This window comes from Mercenaria mercenaria, chromosome 13 (assembly GCF_021730395.1).
Source record: "Mercenaria mercenaria strain notata chromosome 13, MADL_Memer_1, whole genome shotgun sequence".
NCBI classification, from domain to species: domain Eukaryota; kingdom Metazoa; phylum Mollusca; class Bivalvia; order Venerida; family Veneridae; genus Mercenaria; species Mercenaria mercenaria.
Window position 1 is genome coordinate 72,809,350 of NC_069373.1, and position 23,690 is coordinate 72,833,039.

General features: G+C 34.6%; 1 protein-coding gene across 6 annotated transcripts in view; it reads right to left on the reverse strand.

Annotated features, from left to right (window-relative positions):
• Positions 1 to 23,690, reverse strand: part of LOC123529213 (plexin-A2-like) — a 134,260-nt gene that overhangs the window by 86,268 nt on the left and 24,302 nt on the right. For all 6 annotated transcript variants that reach the window (XM_053522248.1, XM_053522249.1, XM_053522250.1 and 3 more), the window contains exon 4: positions 13,825 to 13,953. In XM_053522248.1, the coding sequence (XP_053378223.1) occupies positions 13,825 to 13,953 (129 nt within the window). The remainder of the gene's footprint in view (positions 1 to 13,824; positions 13,954 to 23,690) is intronic.

Here is a 23,690-nt window from a genome sequence, read left to right on the forward strand (position 1 = left end):
AGCACTACATATTAGAAGAACCATGATTGTACGAAACACAATTATGCTCTGCAATGCAACATGCCATCATCTTGGGAATATTATAGTTTTAAATAAGACTGAATATCAGACATTTAGCCTAATATGGAAATATGAGGGCATTCAAGAAGAAATTTTCACCACTGCAATACACTTGGGTAATTTATTTTCTAGGGAAATTTATCTGAGATATGCTTTATTGTACACCATTATATATCTGGCCACTATATTTCTGTTCTTAGTCAGTGCAAGTTGTTGCTCCGCGCGCATAACTATTGGAACTGCAAATAAATATGGTAAGTAGTTGCGTGCTAATGTCTTTGTCTCACATTGCAATATACAAATGAATCATTGTTAGCAGCATAACCCAAATAAATAAATCTCTTTATCACAATGCAGGTTTTCCTGAATTATGTAAACAACACTGCCAATTAAGCAGTGTCACTCCGTAATTTTGATAATACGTCTGTGATTACCTCCCTTTATAGGATGAAAAAAAAATCAACAAACAAACAAAAAAAAACAAGGAAAAATAACTTTGTTTCACCGATTTAATTTTAGGTAATGCATTATCGTAAATTTACATTGTAACACACTGTTGACTCATACTTTTAGAATAATGCTATGTTTGTAATTCCTCAGATTTTATCCTGCAGCTCTTGAAGCCTTGGAATAATCCAGTCCTAGATCTACAAACAATTTATTTTATGTTAGCTGAAATGAAATGATATCTTGTTATGCATTTACACTTATTATACCGTGTTCACACTAGCAGAACGGTTTTATTATTATCAGGCACTAATTGGCTATAATTGGTATTTGACATTCAAAACCCATCAAAATATAATCTAGTTTGCGTCCACACTAGGCAAAGAAATGTGGTTTAAATATATACATGCAATGTTGGAAGTTAACAAATATCTTGCAATAAGCAAAAAAGGTTACAAAGAATTGAGGCTAACAGAAACAAGAAGGGGTCATCAGTATTTAAACTTCTGTCTTCATCTAAGAATTTCTGTTCATTCCATCTATTGTCCATTTTGAGCGTCAGCATGACTCCATATCGCAATTTAATGTTTTTGTTTCATCAACACTCCAATTACTTTTGCCAGCCACAGCATCAATTGTTTGATACAAAAGAGAAACACATGGTATCCCTTACAGAAGAAAAAGGCCTGCTGCGTACTCTTGCTGTGTACATACAGCGTATATGATGCGTACATGATGTGTACTGAAATCAAGGGCTTTAAATAGTACGCAGGATATACACCGCACATACACCGATAGTACGTTTGTAGTACACTTCTGACATGCAAATGAGCTCTGCCGCGTACTACTTGCTGCATACATGCTGTGGACTACATAGTACACAGGATGTACGCTGGAGGAATTTAGTATGCGGGAAATAGTACGCAGCATGTACGCGGCACATACACTTTTCACATGCAAATGAGCCTGCGGTGTACTACCCCTGCGGCGTACATGCTGTGTACTCCTGCGGCGTACATGCTGTGTACTCCTGCGGCGTACATTCTGTGTACTCCTGGCCCGAGTTCTGCGGCGTACATGCTGTGTACTCCTGCTGCATACATGCTGTGTACTCTTGTGGCGAAACTGCTGTGATAATGTAAATTCCTTACCCCACCAACTTTCTTATGCAAATGCTGATCATTTGGACAGAAAAAAACAGAAAAAAGATAAGTGACATGCATCAGTAAGTATTTACCCTTACCAAAATAATGTAGATTGATGTTATCAAATAAATTAGTATGCTTTTCTTCATCCACTTTTCAATGAAATAAATCAATTTTTGTAGCATGTAATTTGGTAAACATCTGAAGAAAATGGCGTAACTGCATCAAGGGGAAACAACTTTAATGCAACTAAATATAAGTGTTATAAATTTCGAAGTATCTGCGGTGTACATGCAGTGTACTATTTTCTTGTACAAGTCCCTCCTGCGTACATGCAGTGTACTCCTTAAATTTTCAGAGTCTGTGCTGCGTACTTGAAGTGTACTAGTGACCTCCTGCGTACATGCTGTGTACTTGTCGAAATAGTACGCGGCATTTACGCGGCATGCGGTGTATGTAAAATGTACTCCTCTGGCGTACTACTGTGTTCGCGGCATATACACAGCAAATACGCAGCATGTACGCCACAGAGGCTTGCTTCTGTAAGGGATTCTTCCTTCAAAAGGTAAGATCTGTGGATTTGGGATTGTAAAACCAGTTATAACCCACATTTGCGTTCACATTTGTAAAATAATGTAGCATTACTTTTTAATGTAGTATTAAAACCACCTCCCGAGGTAGTTTTAATGCTACATTACAGAAACCACTTGACCTTTACAAAATTCACGTTTTACACCACATATAGTGTGGACGCAAACGAGTTTAAAAAATAAACCCAAGTTAATGTAGGATTAAAAACGTAGTCTGAACACGGTATTACAGACCTAGGATTTTTAACCACTAATTAATAACTTCTCTTTTAGCAGTAGATGGAATCTAGTAATAACCCTTCCCGCAACGTTCTCTCTGCTAGAGCTGAAATGTGCATGTACCTCATTTTTTTTAATGCAGGATCTAACATTATGTTGCATGTTCCATTCAACAAGCATGAAGTGTTGTCATAAATCCAGACTAGGCAAATGCAGAAACCCTAGGTTCGAAACCACTAAAATTCTGGGCTGAGTTTAGGTGATAAGCAAACACCCTTTTCAAGCAAGTTAGAATTTCTTGCCAGAAATAAAAAATTCTTCCATTCAAACTGGTCTGACACTATTTTGTTAAGATAGTGAATCCTTAATAACAAACTGAAAATTGCCATTTTTTTGCAATTTATATATAACCTATAAGCCACTTCGGCATTCTTTAGTCCTTATAATCTAGCCATACCACTGGCCGGGAACACCCAAAATGCATTCACTGATACTAACAGAGCAACTATACAGCCAGAGAGAAATTAAGTCACTCGATCATTCAGGCAGAGAACTAAAGGAGCCCCTTGGTTAAGGTCGTCAATTTGGAATCACTTCCCACTCACTGCTGTTTGTTTGAAACCTTGTTTGGAGAGTAGAATTCTTTCATGTGAGAAAGCCATTCTGCTGCCTTTCCCATGGTCTACTCAGATGCCCATCCACAATGAAATAATACCCCAATGGGGCACCTTGGAGTCTTCCTCCACCAACAAAGGCTGGAAGTGCCAAATGACCTATAATTGTGTTGGTGTGATGTAACTAACCCAAATACAGGTAGTGAAATGATGATTACCATTACTGGCTACAAGTAAACACTCCAAAATAGATGACTCCAGAAGAAAAAGATCAGTCTAAACATGACTTGATACCCCCAGCTAGACTTTTTCTAGAGATTGCAAAGATCAAAGCAATCAAATTTTACAATGCCTGTGATGACATTTTATTAAAAAGCTGCATATACTGGGTATGGCATTACAATCTCGACTTCTGAGTCAAATTTCAAATAACTTCACTCCCTGGAGACTAAAAGTCAAGTTAAGAAATAAAATATGACAATCTATAACATCAAGGATGATAAAAAAGATATAAACACTGTCAAAACAACATTTCATGGTATAATTTTATGGTACAGCCAGCTACCTATTGGGTGTCGGATGACACACTTTATAATTCAAAATATATTAGACATATCTGAAATTGTTTAGATCTTTCTGGCATAAAAATAATGAAGTGGCAAACAAACTACTGAGTAAAAGTACATGAACTCTTGAAAGGGTAAGGTGTCAGCAACCCAAGCCCTAAGACTGTTGGTTCGAACTCCACTCAGGTCCTGTATAACACAAGACCTGGTTTACATCATTAAGGAACCTGATTTGAGAGCAATTTTAAACAGCTCAAATTTCTATCATGCGCTGAGCTCAGACAAACTTTGCAAAAACTTTAGAAATTAATATTCTGACTACATCATCTTCTTAATTAAACAAAGGCATTTAAATGACAAAAACTTGAATACTTTTTATCATGTTGAACTTTTAAAGATCTCCCATTTTTTCTGAAGACTTTGACACTCTGCAAAGCTGTTACGATTATCACACAATTGTACGTTATGTTCTATGAAGAACGTACTAATAATCTCGTAGGATCGAGACATCCTTCCGGCAATCAAAATTTTCTGCTCTAAAAAGAACTTTATGCCTCACTTCTCTGCCATAACTTTTTCATAATCCGAGGAGTAACATAATAGGCGGGTTACCTTTAACAAGCCAAACATTTTGTAATGACTCGTAACTTGGCCAATTCTGAAACCAATGACCCTTTAAACAAGTATCATGTATGCCAAATTATGTTTCACAAATTACGTCAGTGAAAATATTTGTCTTGCCCAAAATGCACCTTTAACAATAAAAAGCAAGCGTGAAATCACAGTAGTTGACTTAAAAAGTTTCTGCTTCATTTAAGATGTAATCGTATCATTACGAGTGTCAAAATACGCTATGGGAGTAGCTATTATGAGACGAAATAGAGGTTGTGCATTGTGGGTATATCGTATTTGTAACCAGCTAACCAGGACAATGATTATGCCAAATTACATAGATACTTTGTCAAAAACATCCTTTTGAGATGAATATCGCAAGTTTTAAACTACTGGTTTCAATTTCTTTTCCGATTCGTTAAAGATACTGTAAAGCTACACCTTTTTCTAAAATTTTGAAACTCTTTTGTCCCAATTTTTCAGAATGAATTCAGATATAATTCATGTTTTGCCTAAGAGCTGGACATGTTCAGCAAAAATGAATGAATCAAGAGATAAAGTTATCAATGGAAAAATCAGAGAGTTTTAGATCCCAGATAATTTATCACAAAACCAACTTGTCATTTCATGAAAAAAAAGCTTCATTGGTTAAATTTAAAGAAAAAAGTTGCCTAAAACTACCATAAACCTTGAAATAAATGCTCACTATAACTTGGACATTGCAGTTTGCAAAGGAGGTTTATTTATGCATTTTCCTGAAAAATCTATTTCTTTAATAACAATTTTTAATTTAAAGTTGCAGTATTATGTATAGAAATAATTTTCCTCCCACTGCTGGATGGAGTAAGAAAGTCCTCCCTGTCTGAATTATTCATGATTGCCTGAAGGAGGATTTCAACTACCTATTCATATCAAAACAAGAAAATTAGATCAACCTCACCATTAAAACAAATGTGAAGAAAACTGAACAAATGAAAGAATAAACACAGCCTATCCATTTTATACCCAATATGATGTTAACATACAGATTACCTCAATTTTAGACCTTAACAATGGACAAATATAGTGACCAGTCTGTATATTCCATACTAGAATTTCCCTCTAAATATGCCATAAATCGTCTTTTCTGCAACCAGAAAGCGAGTCTGTAGTACCAAGAGGAACTTTTCAATGAATTAGAGTTGTACAGACCAAACTCTTTATATAATTTCTATTTACAAACAAATTCTCCATAGCTGACGAATGATGTACTGCAGAAGTTGCAGCTTAGCACTGCTATTCTTTTCTCTCTATTTCTGAAGACAGCATGATTGTGTGTATATAAACTGCTTGTTAAAAATTGTTCTAAAGTTTTTTGTTAACAATGGTTACATAATTGAGTCATGTATATTTTAATGCATCTTGTTCTTATTATTAATTTAATAATGCTGTAACTGCAGACTACAATATCAAGCTATGCAAAAAAATTGTGATAACATGTTGTGGTTTTTCTCAATTACTGAAGATGTCCACAAGCTATTATATATCTAGCTAATTAATAGTTACAGTACACTGAATTAAACAGCACTTGTGCATCATTAAGTTAAAACAATACTGACTTTATTGTACCTTTACCAGAACTGACAACCCAGTTCCAGGAACAGATGCAAGCTGTCATGCAGTATTTAACCAGCTATCTCTAGGGCAACCAAATACCTCTAACAAGGCCAGAGCTGTCAAAATGTCTTGCTATGACATTTTTATTAATCTAAAAACAAATTTTCATCAAATTAGATTGGACTAAATTCCTCAGTATACCTGTAACACAAGCATTTTATTGCCCTTCCTATCTTCTGCAATACAGAATGTCAAAAAATATGCATTACTTTTATCTTTGAGGCAAAAAACACCACCATACCATAAAAATTATTAACAAAAAAACCACCGCCATACAGTATCAAGTTAACATGCTGCAATGGATGGAATTCCTCTGCAGAACATGCATCAAAACATCTGTTCTGCTGCACTATAAAATGTCAATATAAGAGCAGTCAGCATGCACATTAAGGAGATAGCACGGACAGATCTCTCGCTTCTGACAGGTGCACTACTCCAAAGAAAATATATCAAATTATAATGAATTTCAAGGAGTCGTTGAGTACTTCAACAACAGCAGAAAAACTGCTGAAAATCTGCAAAATAACACTGCTTCTGTGAATTTACTCATCAAATAAAAAAGGTCATGGAGTGCATAAAAGTTTGTGTGTTCAATTTCTTAAATGAATGGCTTTTTTCCAGCAAGTTGACCAAATGTCAGCAGATTTGCATTTCAAACTATTTCCTGCAAAATGAAAGAAAAACTAATGTGAAATATGTAATCTCAACCTTTGGCATTGCTTTATGCTGTCCTTAGCTGTTAAAGGGATAAGACTTATGGGTATTGTCTCTAAAATCTTTTAAGGTATGAATGTATTTCAGTAACACTATGACAATTCGTCTTGTAATTACAGGTGAATGTTCACTAATTTGTGTTAGAGAACTCTGTGTACATGACATGTAATTTATATCTTGCAATAGACATATAAATGAAGTGATAATGTTGCCAATATCAAGAAATTCTTATGTCCTGCTCTTTCCTGCTTTTTTATCAAATAAGCCATTGACACTGACATTGTCTTCACAACTGATGGCCCTGAAAACAGGTTCTGATTTAATAATCAAAAATAACAAAGGCCGCTCTTTACTTCTGTAGAGGTTCAAGAGGCACATGATAATCTGGGACAAATCTCTTATGTGCAAACTTCCAAACAATGAAAAAAATGGCAATTATTGTGCAGTTGGGCAACCATCTCAAAAGTGTAAATTTCCTGTAGTCAAGTGGGCTTACAGACAGCAATGACAAGCTTTCAGGGTACTCAGATGACATGCTCCTCAGTGCTCTCAGATCAGCAAGCTTTCAGAGGACATGAGTGACAAGCTGTTAAAGACCCAGATTATCTTCTGCAGATTGAAAGATAAAGAATGCATCAAAATGACAAGTTTTTCAAATGCTACCAGCATTTTCTGCAAGGTGATTATCTGCATAGCAATCAACCTGAAATCTAAAATCTTAGCCTTTTTCAAACACAAAAAAAAAATTAAAGGGCTTCATTCAAACACAAAATATGACAATTATGTCTCCATTTAAAACTCTTATTAAAAGTCATTCTGCATGACAGACAAAATAATGACCCTATTTCAAACTAGACTGTCAATGAGGTAATATTATTTAATTTTTGTAATTCAATTCTGTACAAAAAATAGCCTCTATTTTTTTCTGAAGAACAGTTATTCAGCCAAATCAATAAAAAGGAGAAAACTTGATCTTTCATTCCATGACAAAAATAATTATGATGTTACAGGCATTCTACATTTTCACATGAATACATAGGTCAGGTTAGCAAAATAATAACAAGAGCTGTCGGAGGACAGCAACGCTCGACTATTTAACAGCCTTGTCGCTTGAATGAATAAGAAAGTCGAAAAAGGGGCATAATTTAGTAAAAAAGTAAAATAGGGTTATGGAACCTGCATAGTGCGTATCAGCTCATGACAGTGGACAAGTGTATGAAGTTTCAATCCATTCCCATTAGTGGGTACTGAGATACCAGCTTACATATAAGAATTTAACCCAAAAACTCCTAAGTTGAAAAAGGGGCATAATTTTGTAAAATGCAAAGTTGAGTTATTGACCCTTTGCACTGCATGTCATATCATGACAGTGAACTAGTGTGTGAAGTTTCAATCCTTTCCCATTAGTGGATACTGAGATACCAGCTTACATACAAAAACTTAACCAAAAATTTCTATGTTGAAAAAGGGGCATAATTTTGTAAAAAAGCAAAATAAAGTTATGGGACCTGCTTTGTGCATGTCAGATCATGACGGTGAACAAGTGTGTGAAGTTTCAATCCATTCCCATAAGTGAGTACTGAGATACCAGCTTACATACAAAACCTTAACTAAAAAATTCTAAGTCGAAAAAGGGGCATAATTTTGTAAAATAGCAAAATAGAGTTATGGAACCTGTGCAATGTAAGTCAGTTTATCACAGTAAATAAGTGTGTGTAGTTTCAATCCATTCCCACAAGTGGTTACTGAGATACCAGCTTACATACAAAACCTTAACCAAAAATTTCTAAGTCAAAAAGGGGCATAATTTTGTAAAAAAGCAAAACAGAGTTATGGAACCTGTGCAGTGTAAGTCAGTTTATCACAGTGAATAAGTGTGTGAAGTTTCAATCCATTCCCACAAGTGGTTGCTGAGATACCAGCTTACATACAAAAACTTAACCAAATCGGGACGCGGACGCCGACGCATGGGCGAGTCCAATAGCTCTACTATTCTATGAATAGTCGAGCTAAAAATTGTGCACATGTGTATAATGTTGTTAAAGTAAGAAATAATCAAAAGTCAGTAAAATATAAGAAACATCGATTCCACAACATTTAAAAGGAGTTTAATTTTTCACCCACATATGCCTGTGTATCCCTGTAATAATAGGAAATGTCTAAAAACATACGTTTTGAAATCATTCACTACTTGGGTTGTGCCATACTGAGCTTCTTAAATTATGTGGCCTTGCTTAAGACAGATTCAAGAAAGACCTTTAAAGCTGATAAAGTGCACCTTACTTTGACTTTTAGGATGGTATTTCAAAACAAATTTCAACATGTTTGGTTGCATTGTTCAATGTTTCCTAGACTTTCAATCTTCCCAAGAAACACAAATCTTAAGTAAGTCAATCAGTGTTTCCCAAAATAAATCATACTCCCCACATAAGGATATCATTAGCAAAGTGTGAATTCCTCAAAAACAGGCAGATAATTATTACAGAATACAATGGCTATGTGACATATTTGTTTCCACAATACAATATACTGTGACAAGTCTGTTTCAATGACGTAGACAGAATGTCAGATACAGTGACAGAATACAGATTATTGTTTCTAAACTTGGGGGTCAATCAATCACATATCTGTTACTGAAGTACACTTATAGAAATCTTCCAGTTTTGGAAAAACTTTCATCCTACAAATCCTGCAAAAATAGGCATGGCCAACATCTGAAACAAAGTCTATAATCTGTCATATTTTTGTTCCTAATAAGTAATTAATTTTTCTGGAGGGACAATGACTGCCAGTCAATGAAATACAAGCTCCATACATCTATGTTACAATACACCCTCCTTTTTAACAGTAGATAGATAGATACAGATACTAGACATTATGCCAGATGAAATTGTTTCACAGAGAAAGAAACAAAGAACAAATATCATAAGAAAAACAGAGTAACCAAGATCTAGTCAAAAAACACAAAAAAATGATCCAGAAAGAATTATGATCAAGACTACTGAAAACTGCTTCATCTAATTTGAACAAGGCTGATCAGTTCAAAGACTGGAGTGAAAGCTCACTGCAGACAGTAAAATAGAAAAACTTTCTTTTTGAAATTGTTTCAGACACAAAACGCTTGTATAAAACAAAGCCTACCAGATAGCAGAAGGTTTGCACTTCAGATTTCTCTCATTATTTACGAATGTGAACAAGTTCTGCCTAGTTTGGCTGTGGTTTTAGCATTTTAATATATTCTATTATTCTTTCTGCAACGTAAAAAGCACACTTGCTACTTGACCGGTATGACGCCAAAGTTAAGTACATTTTTGCAGACAGCTCAGAATACATAAAGGAATAATCATGCAGTACAAAGCGTGTTAAATATATCAATTAACTTGCTGTATAATAAAAGACTTAACGAAGCAATTAGATCAGCCGTTTATGATATATCGGAGGTCGCCACTTCTTAAGGAAACAATATTCCTTCCTTATTTTCCAACCACAGACATTACAATGGTTGGAATTTCAAGGTTAAATCATTTTATTCTAGTTAAACGACACATACTTACCCATGCAAAAACAGGGCCTTTGCAGAATATACTTTTTACCTTTGCCAAATATTTGCCATAACCTTTGCAGAACAGTTGCAGCACATGATTGCTGAATATATTCTGCAGACGAGTAGAAATGGAACGAAACGTGCAACTATTCTGCAAAGCTTTTGCAAATATACACAACGCACACAGAATGCAAATACTTCGCAAACAATTTACAATTCGCAGCTGAAACTTCGGCAAATAAATCGCAAACTGATAGCAAAGTAATTGCAAAGTGATAGCAAAGTAATCGCAAAGTGATAGCAAAGTATTTGCAACTGGCATGCAAATAATATGCAAAGTATTCGCAAATACGTAACAAACAGCATAAAATGAATTTCTGAGGTTCATTAAAGAAAAGGATTTTTTTAATATCTGAAAAACAGATGTAAATTCACAAAACCATTAAAATTTTGCAGTTTAAATAAATATTAAAAGTCAATCATTTCAGTGATCATTCAGTAACAATAACTAACATCATGTAATAATGCAAGTTTTAACAATTGCTTGACAAAAAAGTGTTTTATATAACTATCATTGATTAACATTACCTTTCTACATGCTGCAATATTCCCTGGTTCTTGGAAGTCTTATTGCTTAGCAACATGGTATTGCATTATCCTTATTCAACAAAGTTTATATCCAGAAAAAATAATTAAAAAATAATCTGTTTAACACAAGTTTGCATCACCAAAATATTTCTACTAACTGATGTGTAAACATTTCCTCACAATATTTTCAAAAATCCTGCCATTTGAATATAGACCAATCAGAAAACAGAATGGTTAATTACTTCCTGTACCTAGAGTCTACCAGGACTATGTTAACTATTTGCAAATGCTTTGCTCTTTTATATCTGTACAAAGTGTTTATTTGCAATACCTTTGCGAAGTAAAAGAGCTAAGTGTTTATTTGCAGATGCTTTGCTGTCTGCTAATTTAATAAAGTATTTATTTGCAAAACCTTTGCAGTCTGTAATTTATCTAAGTGTTTATTTGCAAACCCTTTGCTTCAGTGTGATACGTTTTGCAGACTGTTTGCGAAAGTCTGATGCAAATACTTTGCAATCACTTGGAATATAGTTTCTGAGAAAACAAATATTTAAAATATATTCTGCAAATACATGACAAAGGGTTAAATGTGTATGGGTATGATCACATTAAAGTGTTTTTTTTTTTTTTTAAATATTTGTTCCTACCTAATCAAGTGATAAAACAGTGCATAGTGGGTAATTTCCCTACATATCTCCCAGGAATGTACATAAAAAAATTCTGAAAGAATGCAGACATATAATCATATTCTTTTCTGAAATATCAAGATATTTCTATCAAACATTATGTCTCAAAAGTTGTGGTCTGGCATGGTTGAAATAGTGTTGGTTATTTGGCGTTGAGATTGCATGCTTGAACCCCACTGGGTCATAACTAAACCTGACTGCATAAAACAATCTGTTTGTTTGTTTTGTGTTTAACTCTATTTTTCAAAATTATTTCAGTTATGTTATGGTAGGCAGTTAAAGTAACAAGTGTTCCTGGATTCTGTACCGGTACAAAACCTGTTATTTGCAAGTAACTGCCAACATCCCCACATCAACCAGAGGTTGAGAACGACGATATCAGATACAAAGTCTTTTATCAAATCGTCAGAGAGAACATATGCCTCGCTCATGGATCGAACTCACCACCCCGCCATCCCTAGACCTTTGCTCTCCCTGTTGAGCTAATCAGGTGGGCTCGCATAAACTGAACTGCACTTTTTAATACTTCAGAGCTAATATTAAATTGTATGACCTACACATATACAATGGGCTATCATTTGGGCTGCACTTTTATATAATGGGCTATCATTTCAGTCTTCAAACACAAGGTCACAAGCATTTTGGACCTCCTTTCAGATGCACAAAATTGAAGACATTTCATCATCTGAGCAAAACAAGCACTGAGGGCGGGGCTAAAGCAATGCCCCTAAAACAAGCACTGTGGGCGGGCCTAAAACAAGCACCGAGGGCAAGCTAAAGCAATGCCCCAGAAAAATGAGACACATAACCACCCTCTTACAAGGATATCCTGAAAAACCTAGGTATGGAAAGAATGTATTGATGTAACAAGACAGACTAGATGGTAAAACAGGTGTATGTGGGTAGGTAGTAATCGTGAACCATTATCTCAGGTGTTGATGTGTGAGATACCAGCTATCATCTATCATTATGTAATGCCTTATGTAAAACAAAAACAGCAAAATCCACAAAAAATAAAGCTCTTCTTTAACCTTTTGTTTTTGATTTATTTCTCCTTGTTTACTTCAAGACATACTAAAATTTACAAAACAAAAGAATGTTTCCTTTGGTGACATTTTTTATATTTCTAGCTCTATTTCCTTGAAAACTAAATGATAAAGTACAAAATATTACAAGGCTACATCTATCAATACTAATATAAGCTTCAAATGACAATATTATTTTCATAAAGCAAGGTATTATAACCATGCAAGCCCTCACAAAATACCATTTTTGCTTTGCAACAAATATGTAGCTATCCTCTTATATAGGAAGTAATCATTAAGTTCGTTAATTGACCACAACAATTCTCCTTGTATATAGGATGCCTAAACTTCTAACCATTGAAGAAATGTAAGAACTTTCACTCCAAGGATAAAACTGGCCCAGACACTGCAAAAATTTCAATTTCTCCAAAACAATACTGGTAAATTCAATGGGACAACAAAGGCATGAGGCTGCCAAACAGTGTTAAGATAGTGTATGCACTTGTTTCAAGGATACAGGAGATAACAATCACTTTGTTATGCCAGTTTATGAGCCATTCTGATAGATAATAGATATATCTTGCCGATCTGATTATACCCTGATAAATCTGGCGAAAACAATAACATCTCAGACGCTTTTTGTTCTTCTGATGAACTCTAGCTAATCTTTTTCGCTACATTTTGCTAATAATTTCATTATGTCTGATGAATAATCATTGTACCAATGGTATTTGTATAAATGTTTCACCCTGTTTCAATATTTACCTGTATTAATTACATTACAAACATTATCTAATTTTGTGAAAATTGCTGCTAAAAAACAGCAGACGTAAAATTGCAAGAGAAAATGAAACGGACAAAACACAGATCACAAAAGCTCATGCAAGCTTCTTGCAAGCATGAGCTCAACAGTATCATTAATTTTATTAAATAATATCCTTTTTCTTCTGACCACTGTAGTCCACATTATCCATACTGTCAAAGGACTGACTTCAAAACCAGTCCACAGCAAATGTAGAAGCAGCATGGCCTCAAAACCAGTCTACAGCAAATGTAGAAGCAGCATGGCCTCAAAACCAGTCCATACCCTATGTAATAGTGGCATGTCTTCAAATTCAGTCTACAGCAAATGTAGAAGCAGCATGACCTCAAAACTAGTCCACAGCCAATGTAAAAGTGAAATGTCTTCAAAATATAGTCCACAGCAGAAGTCAAAGGACCATGGCCAATTAATTGGCAATACAGACTTTTCAAACTCAAAACTGTAACTTCTTTAAAGTTTGCTTTGCAGCAAATGGATTATGTCCTTCAGTACCTGGGGGTAGGGATCAGGTATTATTGAATATCTGTAAACTTACCTTGTACTGTGTCATGACATACAAGTACTCATGATCAAGGTCAACAAACATGCTAGGCTTTATCTCCCAACCCTCAACCAATGACACATCCTCATAAATAGCACCAAGTTTCTGTGTTTCCAAGGCAATCTGTCAAATAAATAATTACAAAAATTAACAGATATACAGCAGAAAGCTAGGTGATCTATGTGAAGGTTTAAAACCTTTAGTGTTCTGCACACTTCTGTCAAGGTACATGATGAAGCCTGCAGACAAATAATTTTTGAACAGTATGTTTATTTCAAAATAATCTCAATGTACTTTATATGTAAGTACTCTGACTGTCATATAGTTATGAAGTATTATATATGAAATGTATGCCCTGAGTACACACACATGCAATAATTTATGTGAACTCTTGCATTCCATATATGTCACATTATCACATGTGTACCATTTCCATCCATACAATCTCACATTATCATGTGTGTACCATTTCAATCCATACAATATCATATTATCACAGGTGTACCATTTCCATCCATACAATCTCACATTATCACACGTGTACCATTTCCATCCATACAATCTCACATTATCACACGTGTACCAATTCCATTCATACAATCTCACATTATCACACGTGTACCATTTCCATCCATACAATCTCACATTATCACACGTGTACCATTTCCATCTATACAATCTCACATTATCACATGTGTACCATTTCCATCCATACAATCTCACATTATCACACGTGTACCATTTCCATCTATACAATCTCACATTATCACATGTGTACCATTTCCATCCATACAATCTCACATTATCACACGTGTACCAATTCCATTCATACAATCTCACAAAAAATTATCACAAGTGTACCATTTCCATCCATACAATCTCACATTATCATGTGTGTACCATTTCCATCCATACAATCTAATATTATCACCTGTATTTCCATCCATACAATCTCATATTATCACGTGTGTACCATTTCCATCCATACAATCTCATATTATCACATGTGTGCCATTTCCATCCATACAATCTGATATTATCACATGTACCATTTCCATCCATACAATCTCATATTATCACATGTGTACCATTTCCATCCATACAATCTCATATTATCACATGTGTACCATTTCCATCCATACAATCTCATATTATCACTACTATTTCCATCCATACAATCTCATATTATCACACATGTACCATTTCCATCCATACAATCTCATATTATCACTACTATTTCCATCCATACAATCTCATATTATCACACATGTACCATTTCCATCCATACAATCTCATATTATCACTACTATTTCCATCCATACAATCTCATATTATCACACATGTACCATTTCAATCCATACAATCTCATATTATCACATGTGTACAATTTCCATCCATACAATCTCATATTATCACATGTGTACCATTTCCATCCATACAATCTCATATTATCACTACTATTTTCATCCATACAATCTCATATTATCACACATGTACCATTTCAATCCATACAATCTCATATTATCACATGTGTACAATTTCCATCCATACAATCTCATATTATCACATGTGTACCATTTCCATCCATACAAGCTCATATTATCACATTTGTACCTTTTCCATCCATACAATCTCATATTATCACTACTATTTCCATCCATACAATCTAATATTATCACACATGTACCATTTCCATCCATACAATCTCATATTATCAAACATGTACCATTTCCATCCATACAATCTCATATTATCACATGTGTACCATTTCCATCCATACAATCTCATATTATCTCCATCCATATGATCTCATATTATTACATGTGTACCATTTCCATCCATACACTCTCATATTATCAAATGTGTACCATTTCCATCTATACAATCTCATATTATCTCCATCCATACAATCTCATATTATCACGTGTACCATTTCCATCCATACACTCTCATATTATCAAATGTGTACCATTTCCATCCATACAATCTCATAATATCACAAGTGTACCATTTCCATCCATACAATCTCATATTATCACATGTGTACCATTTCCATCCATACAATCTCATATTATCACACGTGTACCATTTCCATCCATACAATCTCATATTATCAAACGTGTAACATTTCCATCCATACAATCTCATATTATCACACGTGTACCATTTCCATCCACACAATCTATTATCAAACGTGTACCATTTCCATCCACACAATCTCATATTATCAAATGCGTACCATTTCCATCCATACAATCTCATAATATCACATGTGCACCATTTCCATCCATACAATCTTATATTTTTACATCTGAACCATTTCCTTCCACACAATCTCACATTATCACATGACTGTACCTTTTCCTTCCATACAACCTCACCAACCATTTCCCTCCATACACCCACTCGGCACTAACTCCTAGCTCAAGCACTGGACACTTACAAAATCATGTTATTCTATTTTATTGTTTAGAAGCATGAACAAACAATTGTAAGTGCCCAATTGACAGAATTAATTAACAGCATTATCACTGCATTATAGTTTGATTATAAAGAAAGTAGTCCTACAAAGTCTGGGATTCCAAAGGAATGCCATTACTAAGTTGAATTTGGAAAATGGGCGCCATGGAAATGAAGACTGACTCAACAGTTCTTCCATATGCATTTAAAATTTAATGGAGTCATAAAAAGATTTGCACTGTTGTAGAATTGCTCTTCAGTGAAGTGCCATCATCCTAATCCAGGCAAAGTTTTCCTAGATTAAACTATTAAGCAAGAGTTACTAAATAATAATAAAAACTTAAGTAGTTTTGTCTTTCCTGTAACTTACCCTGTAATAATGTTTTTGAAAGTTCTGCAGTAGGCAGAATCAAGTCTCCACAAAATTAAATTGGTAAAGAGGTTTACTTTTCTACAGACCATTCGGATATTTTTCATCTGACACTCAATTAAACAGCCAGCTCAAATTTGTACTTTTTTACAGTCGTATAATGATGATTATGCAGTATAAACCTCTTATTAATGACATCTCCAAATAAGTGACACCCTCTCTACAATGACACCTCTCTATACTGGCATTCATACATTTTCTTAAGTCTTATAATTGTGATACATGAACCTCTTATTAATGACTTCTCCAAATAAGTGACAACCTCTCTACAAAGACACCTCTCTATAATGGCATTCATACACTTTCTTAAGGCGTATAATTATGATTATGCAGTATGAACCTCTTATTAATGACTTCTCCAAGTAAGTGACAACCTCTCTACAATGACACCACACTATAATGGCATTCATACATTTTCTTAAGGCATATAATTATGATATGCAGTATGAACCTCTTATTAATGACTTCTCCAAATAAGTGACAACCTCTCTGCAATGACAGACACACATTTATCCAAATTGCTATCAATTTTACAGTCATGTAAGCTCTCTATAACAACAATCTCTGTTACAAGAAACCTTTTTTTGCAAATGTTATGTCACCCTGGCTCAATACCACTGTATCTGTACCAAAACTAAACACTATTGCAGGATATCTGTCGATTTTCTATCAGAACAAAAGAATCTGATCAAATCCCAGACAAATATTCCTGTACAATACTATCAAACAACATTATAGCTTACAACCTGACATTAAGAGGTCCCATGGAATGATAAAAGAATGTGTCAGAATTCACTGACTTCTGTAGCCAGCTTAACAATAACAGAACATGACTTTAATGATACAACTGATGGTGGTTCTGAAATGGAAATGTAAACAGCTACAACTTATATAGGTCAGAACAAATATGAGACAACACAATAGTTTTCTGATATGGAAAACATCCCCCCCCCCCAAATACATGCTAATAAAATTACCACAATGAAATCTTCAAATCAATTTGTTTCAATGCAATCAAGAAAATATTGTATGACACACTCCCTGAAAATGAGTCAAGTCCACAACATGGTCATAATTCCAGGAAAATTATCGGACATAAAAGTACTGACACATGCACATGCCCACGTATACCAACTTTCATTTCAAATGGACGTAAACTGTAGGAGTACACAAAGTTGAACAATATTTCAAAGTTCAAAAAGGAAAAATAATGGGACACGAAAGTCACTAAAATGTGAGCATGTCCACTTCATGTTAATGATGTATACCAAATTTCATTTCCTCAAGAATGGGGAGGTGGGGGTTGGGGCATAAAAAAACACATAAGGAAGTATTAACTGACATGCACAAATATTTGGAATTTCCAATTGGCATCTAATAATTTCTTTACATCTGTGTATGTATAAAGAGACACATTCATAAACAAGATAATTCTAAAATTTTGGAATCTCAAAAATACCTTAGAGCTATAAATCTATTTTTATGACCTGAAGCTCACAGTAAAATGCATCATTAATCTGTAAATTATCATTGGATACTTTGAGAAATCAAGTGAATCTTATCATCTCTCTATGACCCCTGAAAAATACATTTAGATCTGTATGTTCCAGGTAGATAGCTGCATACCTGATTCTACAAGGTGTGATCAGAAATTATCTTCACTTTTCATCAGCACATTTCTATTTCTTTGCTCAGGTGGATTTATTAAGATTTCTGAGATTTCTATATACAAAAAACTCCAAACTTCTAAGAAAACAAACAAACCCAGAAATCTCACTGTGAGGGAGTGTTCTACCCAGAATGAGACACTTGCGCCTTCTCCACCGACACAATAAGATTTCTTTAAAACTGGTGACATATTAATGCATGGTATAAATCGTTTTTCTGATTCTGTAATATGCTGGGGTTTGCAAACCCTGAGGTTGATAGAAACAAAACAACAAGTGTTACATTCATCTATATAATAAGTTACTGCTTTTGAAATGCATTATTTGGGTTTCTTAGGACATAATTCAAGCAACAAGGAAAATAAATTTTGAGAAATGTCAATATGAAACCTTTGAGGAAGAGATAAGAGATATGAGGATGGGTGCTGAAGGGCAGGTAAAGTACAGTTCAGAAACAGGTTCCAAATGTACAGCATCACTCTGGCAACAAGAGAATGGCACTTATCAGAGGAAATACAGAAAATGTATGGAACTGGTTTAGTAAATGGGTGTCAGAGCAGTGAGTCAGAAGGTTAACTTGACAAACATAAATAAAACCTAGCTGTGGTATAGGTTGATACACCTCAGATAAGGCATGCCGTCAAAGGGGCCATTCATAAAGTTACTAATGATAAATGTCAGATAAGCCTGCTGGGAGGGGTCATTTTTCAAGTGGTTCCATCAACTGTGGGAGATAAGACCGAGCAGGGAGTAGGAGCGGCATGTTCTAATCTCTGGCCTGGCCTGGCCCGGCCTGGCCTGGCCTGGCCTGGCCCGATGAGCTCTATTTTGTACTGGGCCGGGCCAGGCCAGGCCAGGCCAGGCCAGATTTTATTATACATAGACAAATGAATGGCATAAAATCTAAATATACAATTACAATAGCAGGCAGTATTAACCTGCATTGTTTACTTGCTGCATGTCAACCAGTCCTCTGGAGAATCATTAATTAGTTGTCATTCATCTTATTTCAAATACAGATTTGCACTGAAGAAAATGGTGTAACTAAATGATAACTACCCATTTTTTCTGTAATTAAATTATTTAAAGTCAACTTTAACACTTGGTTTTAAAACTAATAGCTAATTTCATTGATAAGTTTACCTGCTGCAATATAACTGAATATTTACATGCACTGAGAACACATCTCTATGGGAATTGTAATTACAGGTTGTGTCCCTACTATCCTTAGCTGACCTTTTAACTGTTCAGTTGAACTTTTAATGTGTTTGGTTTAGTTAAGCTGATGTTCAATCTATGGAAAAGTAATGAAAATAATATTCATTAATTGTGGGACCTCTAACTCATTGTCAGGGTGTTGGCATTTTAGATTATTGATATTTTTCTTGCACAAAAAAATAATGGTGCATTGCGTTTATGTTATTTCTAAGTGATATATTTCATGCTAAAAGATGCTCTTGAGCCTGTTTCACAAGACTTTGTATGATTTTTTTCCACATACTTAGATCAATATAAAAACAATCTTACAAAAATATTCAGTATGTGTATAACCTAAACTACAAAATTTATATATCGCTTCCCCGCACCATACTATCCCAGGTTCTAGAACGGAGGTAGCATTATTTTAGAAATTGAAAGTTGTTGTCCGTTAGTATTGACAGGTGCCACTCTTTATTTTACATCATTTTTGTAACCGAAATTGACCAAAATAACATGCAAAGTTTACCAATGGCACAGTGGCGTAGTGATAAGTTCTCCGACTTTCACACATGTTACCGTGGGTTCGATTTCAATTCAGATTGTTTTCATTAAATCAATATAATGTCATTTATTGATACTGGTTTTATTCTTACAACATTTTATTGTAATAACTTGTATGTAGAATAATGTCAAATACTTGTGTATTTCTTTCAATAAATGAACAATAAATCACGATAAGTGGTAATTTTCCTGCATTCTAAGTTTACAGAGGAAATTTAAAAAAAATGATAATGAAAATGATCAAACATGTGTTTCGAACTTACAGTCCCGAGATTGGTAGCTGAACGTTTATCAGCACAGCTTTATCTGCATGTACGACCTGGCAGTAAAGAAATGTTTATATTTTATTTGATTTTCAATATTTATATTCTTATTTATGTTTGGGCACAGTTTTTTTTACAGAAGCATACAAAATATATTCTTGAGTGCTAGTTCAATAATTTCAGACAGTACTAAATAATCCTCAATAGACAAAATAATAAAATTAGTTAGGTTATTCAATTTGGGGAAAACCAAACCACCAGTCAAGGGTCAATTGAGGTGGAGATCCCCTGATAATAGTCATAACAATTAATCAGGCATCACCTTTAGATTAGACTTAATAGTTTTGTTAGCTACAGGCTTATTCCCAGGTGTATAATTTTACAGAGTGGGAGTTCAAAATGTATTTATACAATGTCTGAAATATCCAAACTTATTCCAGAAGTCAGATTTTAAAGTTGCTATAGAAATCACTTTCACGAAATTGAAATCTATGGCCTGGCCTGGCCTGGCCTGGCCCGGCTCAGTCGGAAATTGGGCTCATCGGGCCAGGCCAGGCCAGGCCAGGCCGGGCCAGGCCAGGCCAGAGATTAGAACATGCCAGTAGGAGCAGGCCTCTACTCCTGCTGATTCTTGAGGCAAGGTAATTGTTATTGCATATTAATGACATGCAATGAAGTATTTTTTTCTGTAACTGCAATGAAAGCAATGTAAACATACAGCTTTTATGAATACATGTAGTGTTACTCTATTTCAATGATATTTGAAAACATGTGCATTCTGTCAAAGCCTAAGTGAATGGCACTTGAAACTGTCTGTACATTGTATGGAGAACAAAGATAGTGAAGCACACACACCTAAATCGTGCAACTTGAATGACAAAAACACAAATTAAGAAACATAATGCATGTTTACCTAAGAACTTAATGCACATGCAGAAGTTACCTAAGTCCCAGTCTTAGAAACAAATACCCTGCTTTTCATTAACACCTAAGAAACAGATGTGTTTCTTTATCTATTGAGGGTTTATGAATTCCCCTCATGGCAACTGCCCCAATCAGCTGATTTATAAAGTTTACTGGTTTTGGTCAACACCAATACTGTTCTACAAATAATCTTCTTACATGATTAACCATCAAGCTGAGACATTATTTGCTATTATTACTGCTAAAAAGAGAACAACCTCTAAAGTGATTTCAAAGATACAAGATTCAGTAACTGCACAAGGAACAGAAATTATTTGGTCACTGTGCACTGGACATTTGAGGTACTCAGACCTCAAATCAATATTTAATATGGGTCATTTTACACCACCAGTCATAAGTGACCTCCATAGCAACTGTTCTGGGTCACTGTGACCTTGGCCTTTGACCTGCTGATCTCAGGGGTCATGTGCTATCATGATCAACCTCCCTATTACGTTTGTTGATCCTAGGCCAAAGGTGCCAGCAAAAAATGATAGAGTTTTCCAGTTATTAAGCTATTAATGGTTGTGAATGTTGTTCCAACATGGCCTGACTTTAAACTCAACAAATCAACTATTAGTAAGAATTTTTCAGATTTTATAACTTCTCATGGTAGTGATGGTACTTACATTTTACTCAGGTTCTTAGTCTTCATAGGAATTCAATATACCCTGGAACATTCATGGGTTATTTTTTTATAACTCAAGCCAGCTAGAAGCCAGACATTCCTATATTAACTGACCATACCAGCTGGAGGATCTCCAGGTATCTGTTTTGATACAGAAAATCATAAAATTAGCTTTGAAAGCCTCATCAAGTACAGGTGAATCATTAAATTACTGATATGTATGCAAGGTACCATAGTACAAGAATAATTCAGCTTCCAAAGAACATCTATATTAAACTAATGCTCAAGTGTTCATTACATCCAGCAATAACCATATTCAAGCAAATGTTAAATTATGTATCCTCTGCTGTATATTAAAATACGAAAAGGAAATCGTCTGCTGAAAATGCATTTTGCATCAGAAAGGATCAAAACATATATAAAAAAAAATTGCCCCCCTGAAATGCCTAAAACATTTTTTGGGTCGGGACTATTTTGATGGGTCGGTCGGAGCACTGCAAACAAACAATTTTTTAATTATGGCCTAATATCCTGAAAACAAAGTGTTTAGTCAGTAAAAATACATGGAAAATCCATAGCGTATCTTTAAGTCAGACATGCGCATGCATAAGGAAATGATATTTTGAAGTCTCAGCATTATCATAATGTAATAAGCAGAATCAGTGATACCTTCAACTTTTTGTACTGAGTATATAATTTGGGATGTTCATTTTCATCGTTCAGTAGGGGTCACAAATAAGGCTAACAGTAATATCCATGTCCAAAACATACCAAAGTAAAGTATAAGAAGTACTTCGGTCTAAGTGTCCTTTGTATGCATGATGACTTGCACATTTTAAAAGTAAGTGCTAATACATTACATATTTCCAGTGATAGGGCTCGAGATATCATATTTAATTTATTTAGTGCAAATCACTTGAAGCCAGACAGAAATTATAATTTTGGAATCATGCATTTACTGCATAATTCTATCCTTTACCCTGGCTCCAAAAATTTACCCCTGCTGTTTGAACTACTGCTTTTTGAAGTCCTTAGTCATGCAACCGCATTCACACAGAAACGTTTTGGTTAAGTACATTGTGTAATTTCACACAGAAACATTCCGGTTTATGTATATAGGGTATTTTCAGACAGAATCATTCTGGTTGAATTACATAGATTGGGTCATTTTGCACAGAAACATATGCATAAAAAATATGCATCAATTTTATTTCACATTCTGACAGTCAATGATTTCATTGCGTTCTTAAGAATTTCCATTGGTTCTAGTTGCAGAGACAATGCTGACGTTCGTATTCATTATGGTTTTGAATTCAAAAAGTTGCTTGCCATGGTTCATAAATATTAGCAAAATTAAATCATCACGAATAGGTCTTTTACCCTAACTGACAGTCTCTTTATTTTATTATATCTATCTGCATATATCATATTATCTGCATATCATATAAAGTGTGTTAATTCTTTAAATTATCATAATATTCCAATCAGTTAAAAGCTTTTTAAAACTCCCATATTTAATTAATACAGCATGCTGCCCTTGTCTTACTTGTCAAAAAGCCTCACTTTTTGAATTAATATTGAAATATTAGGTAGACAGAACAAATGTTTTCATTATTCATGAACTTTTTTGGAAGACTCAGCAGGTAGGCTTGATCCAAGGGCAGATAAGCATGTGATCTGTTTTATAA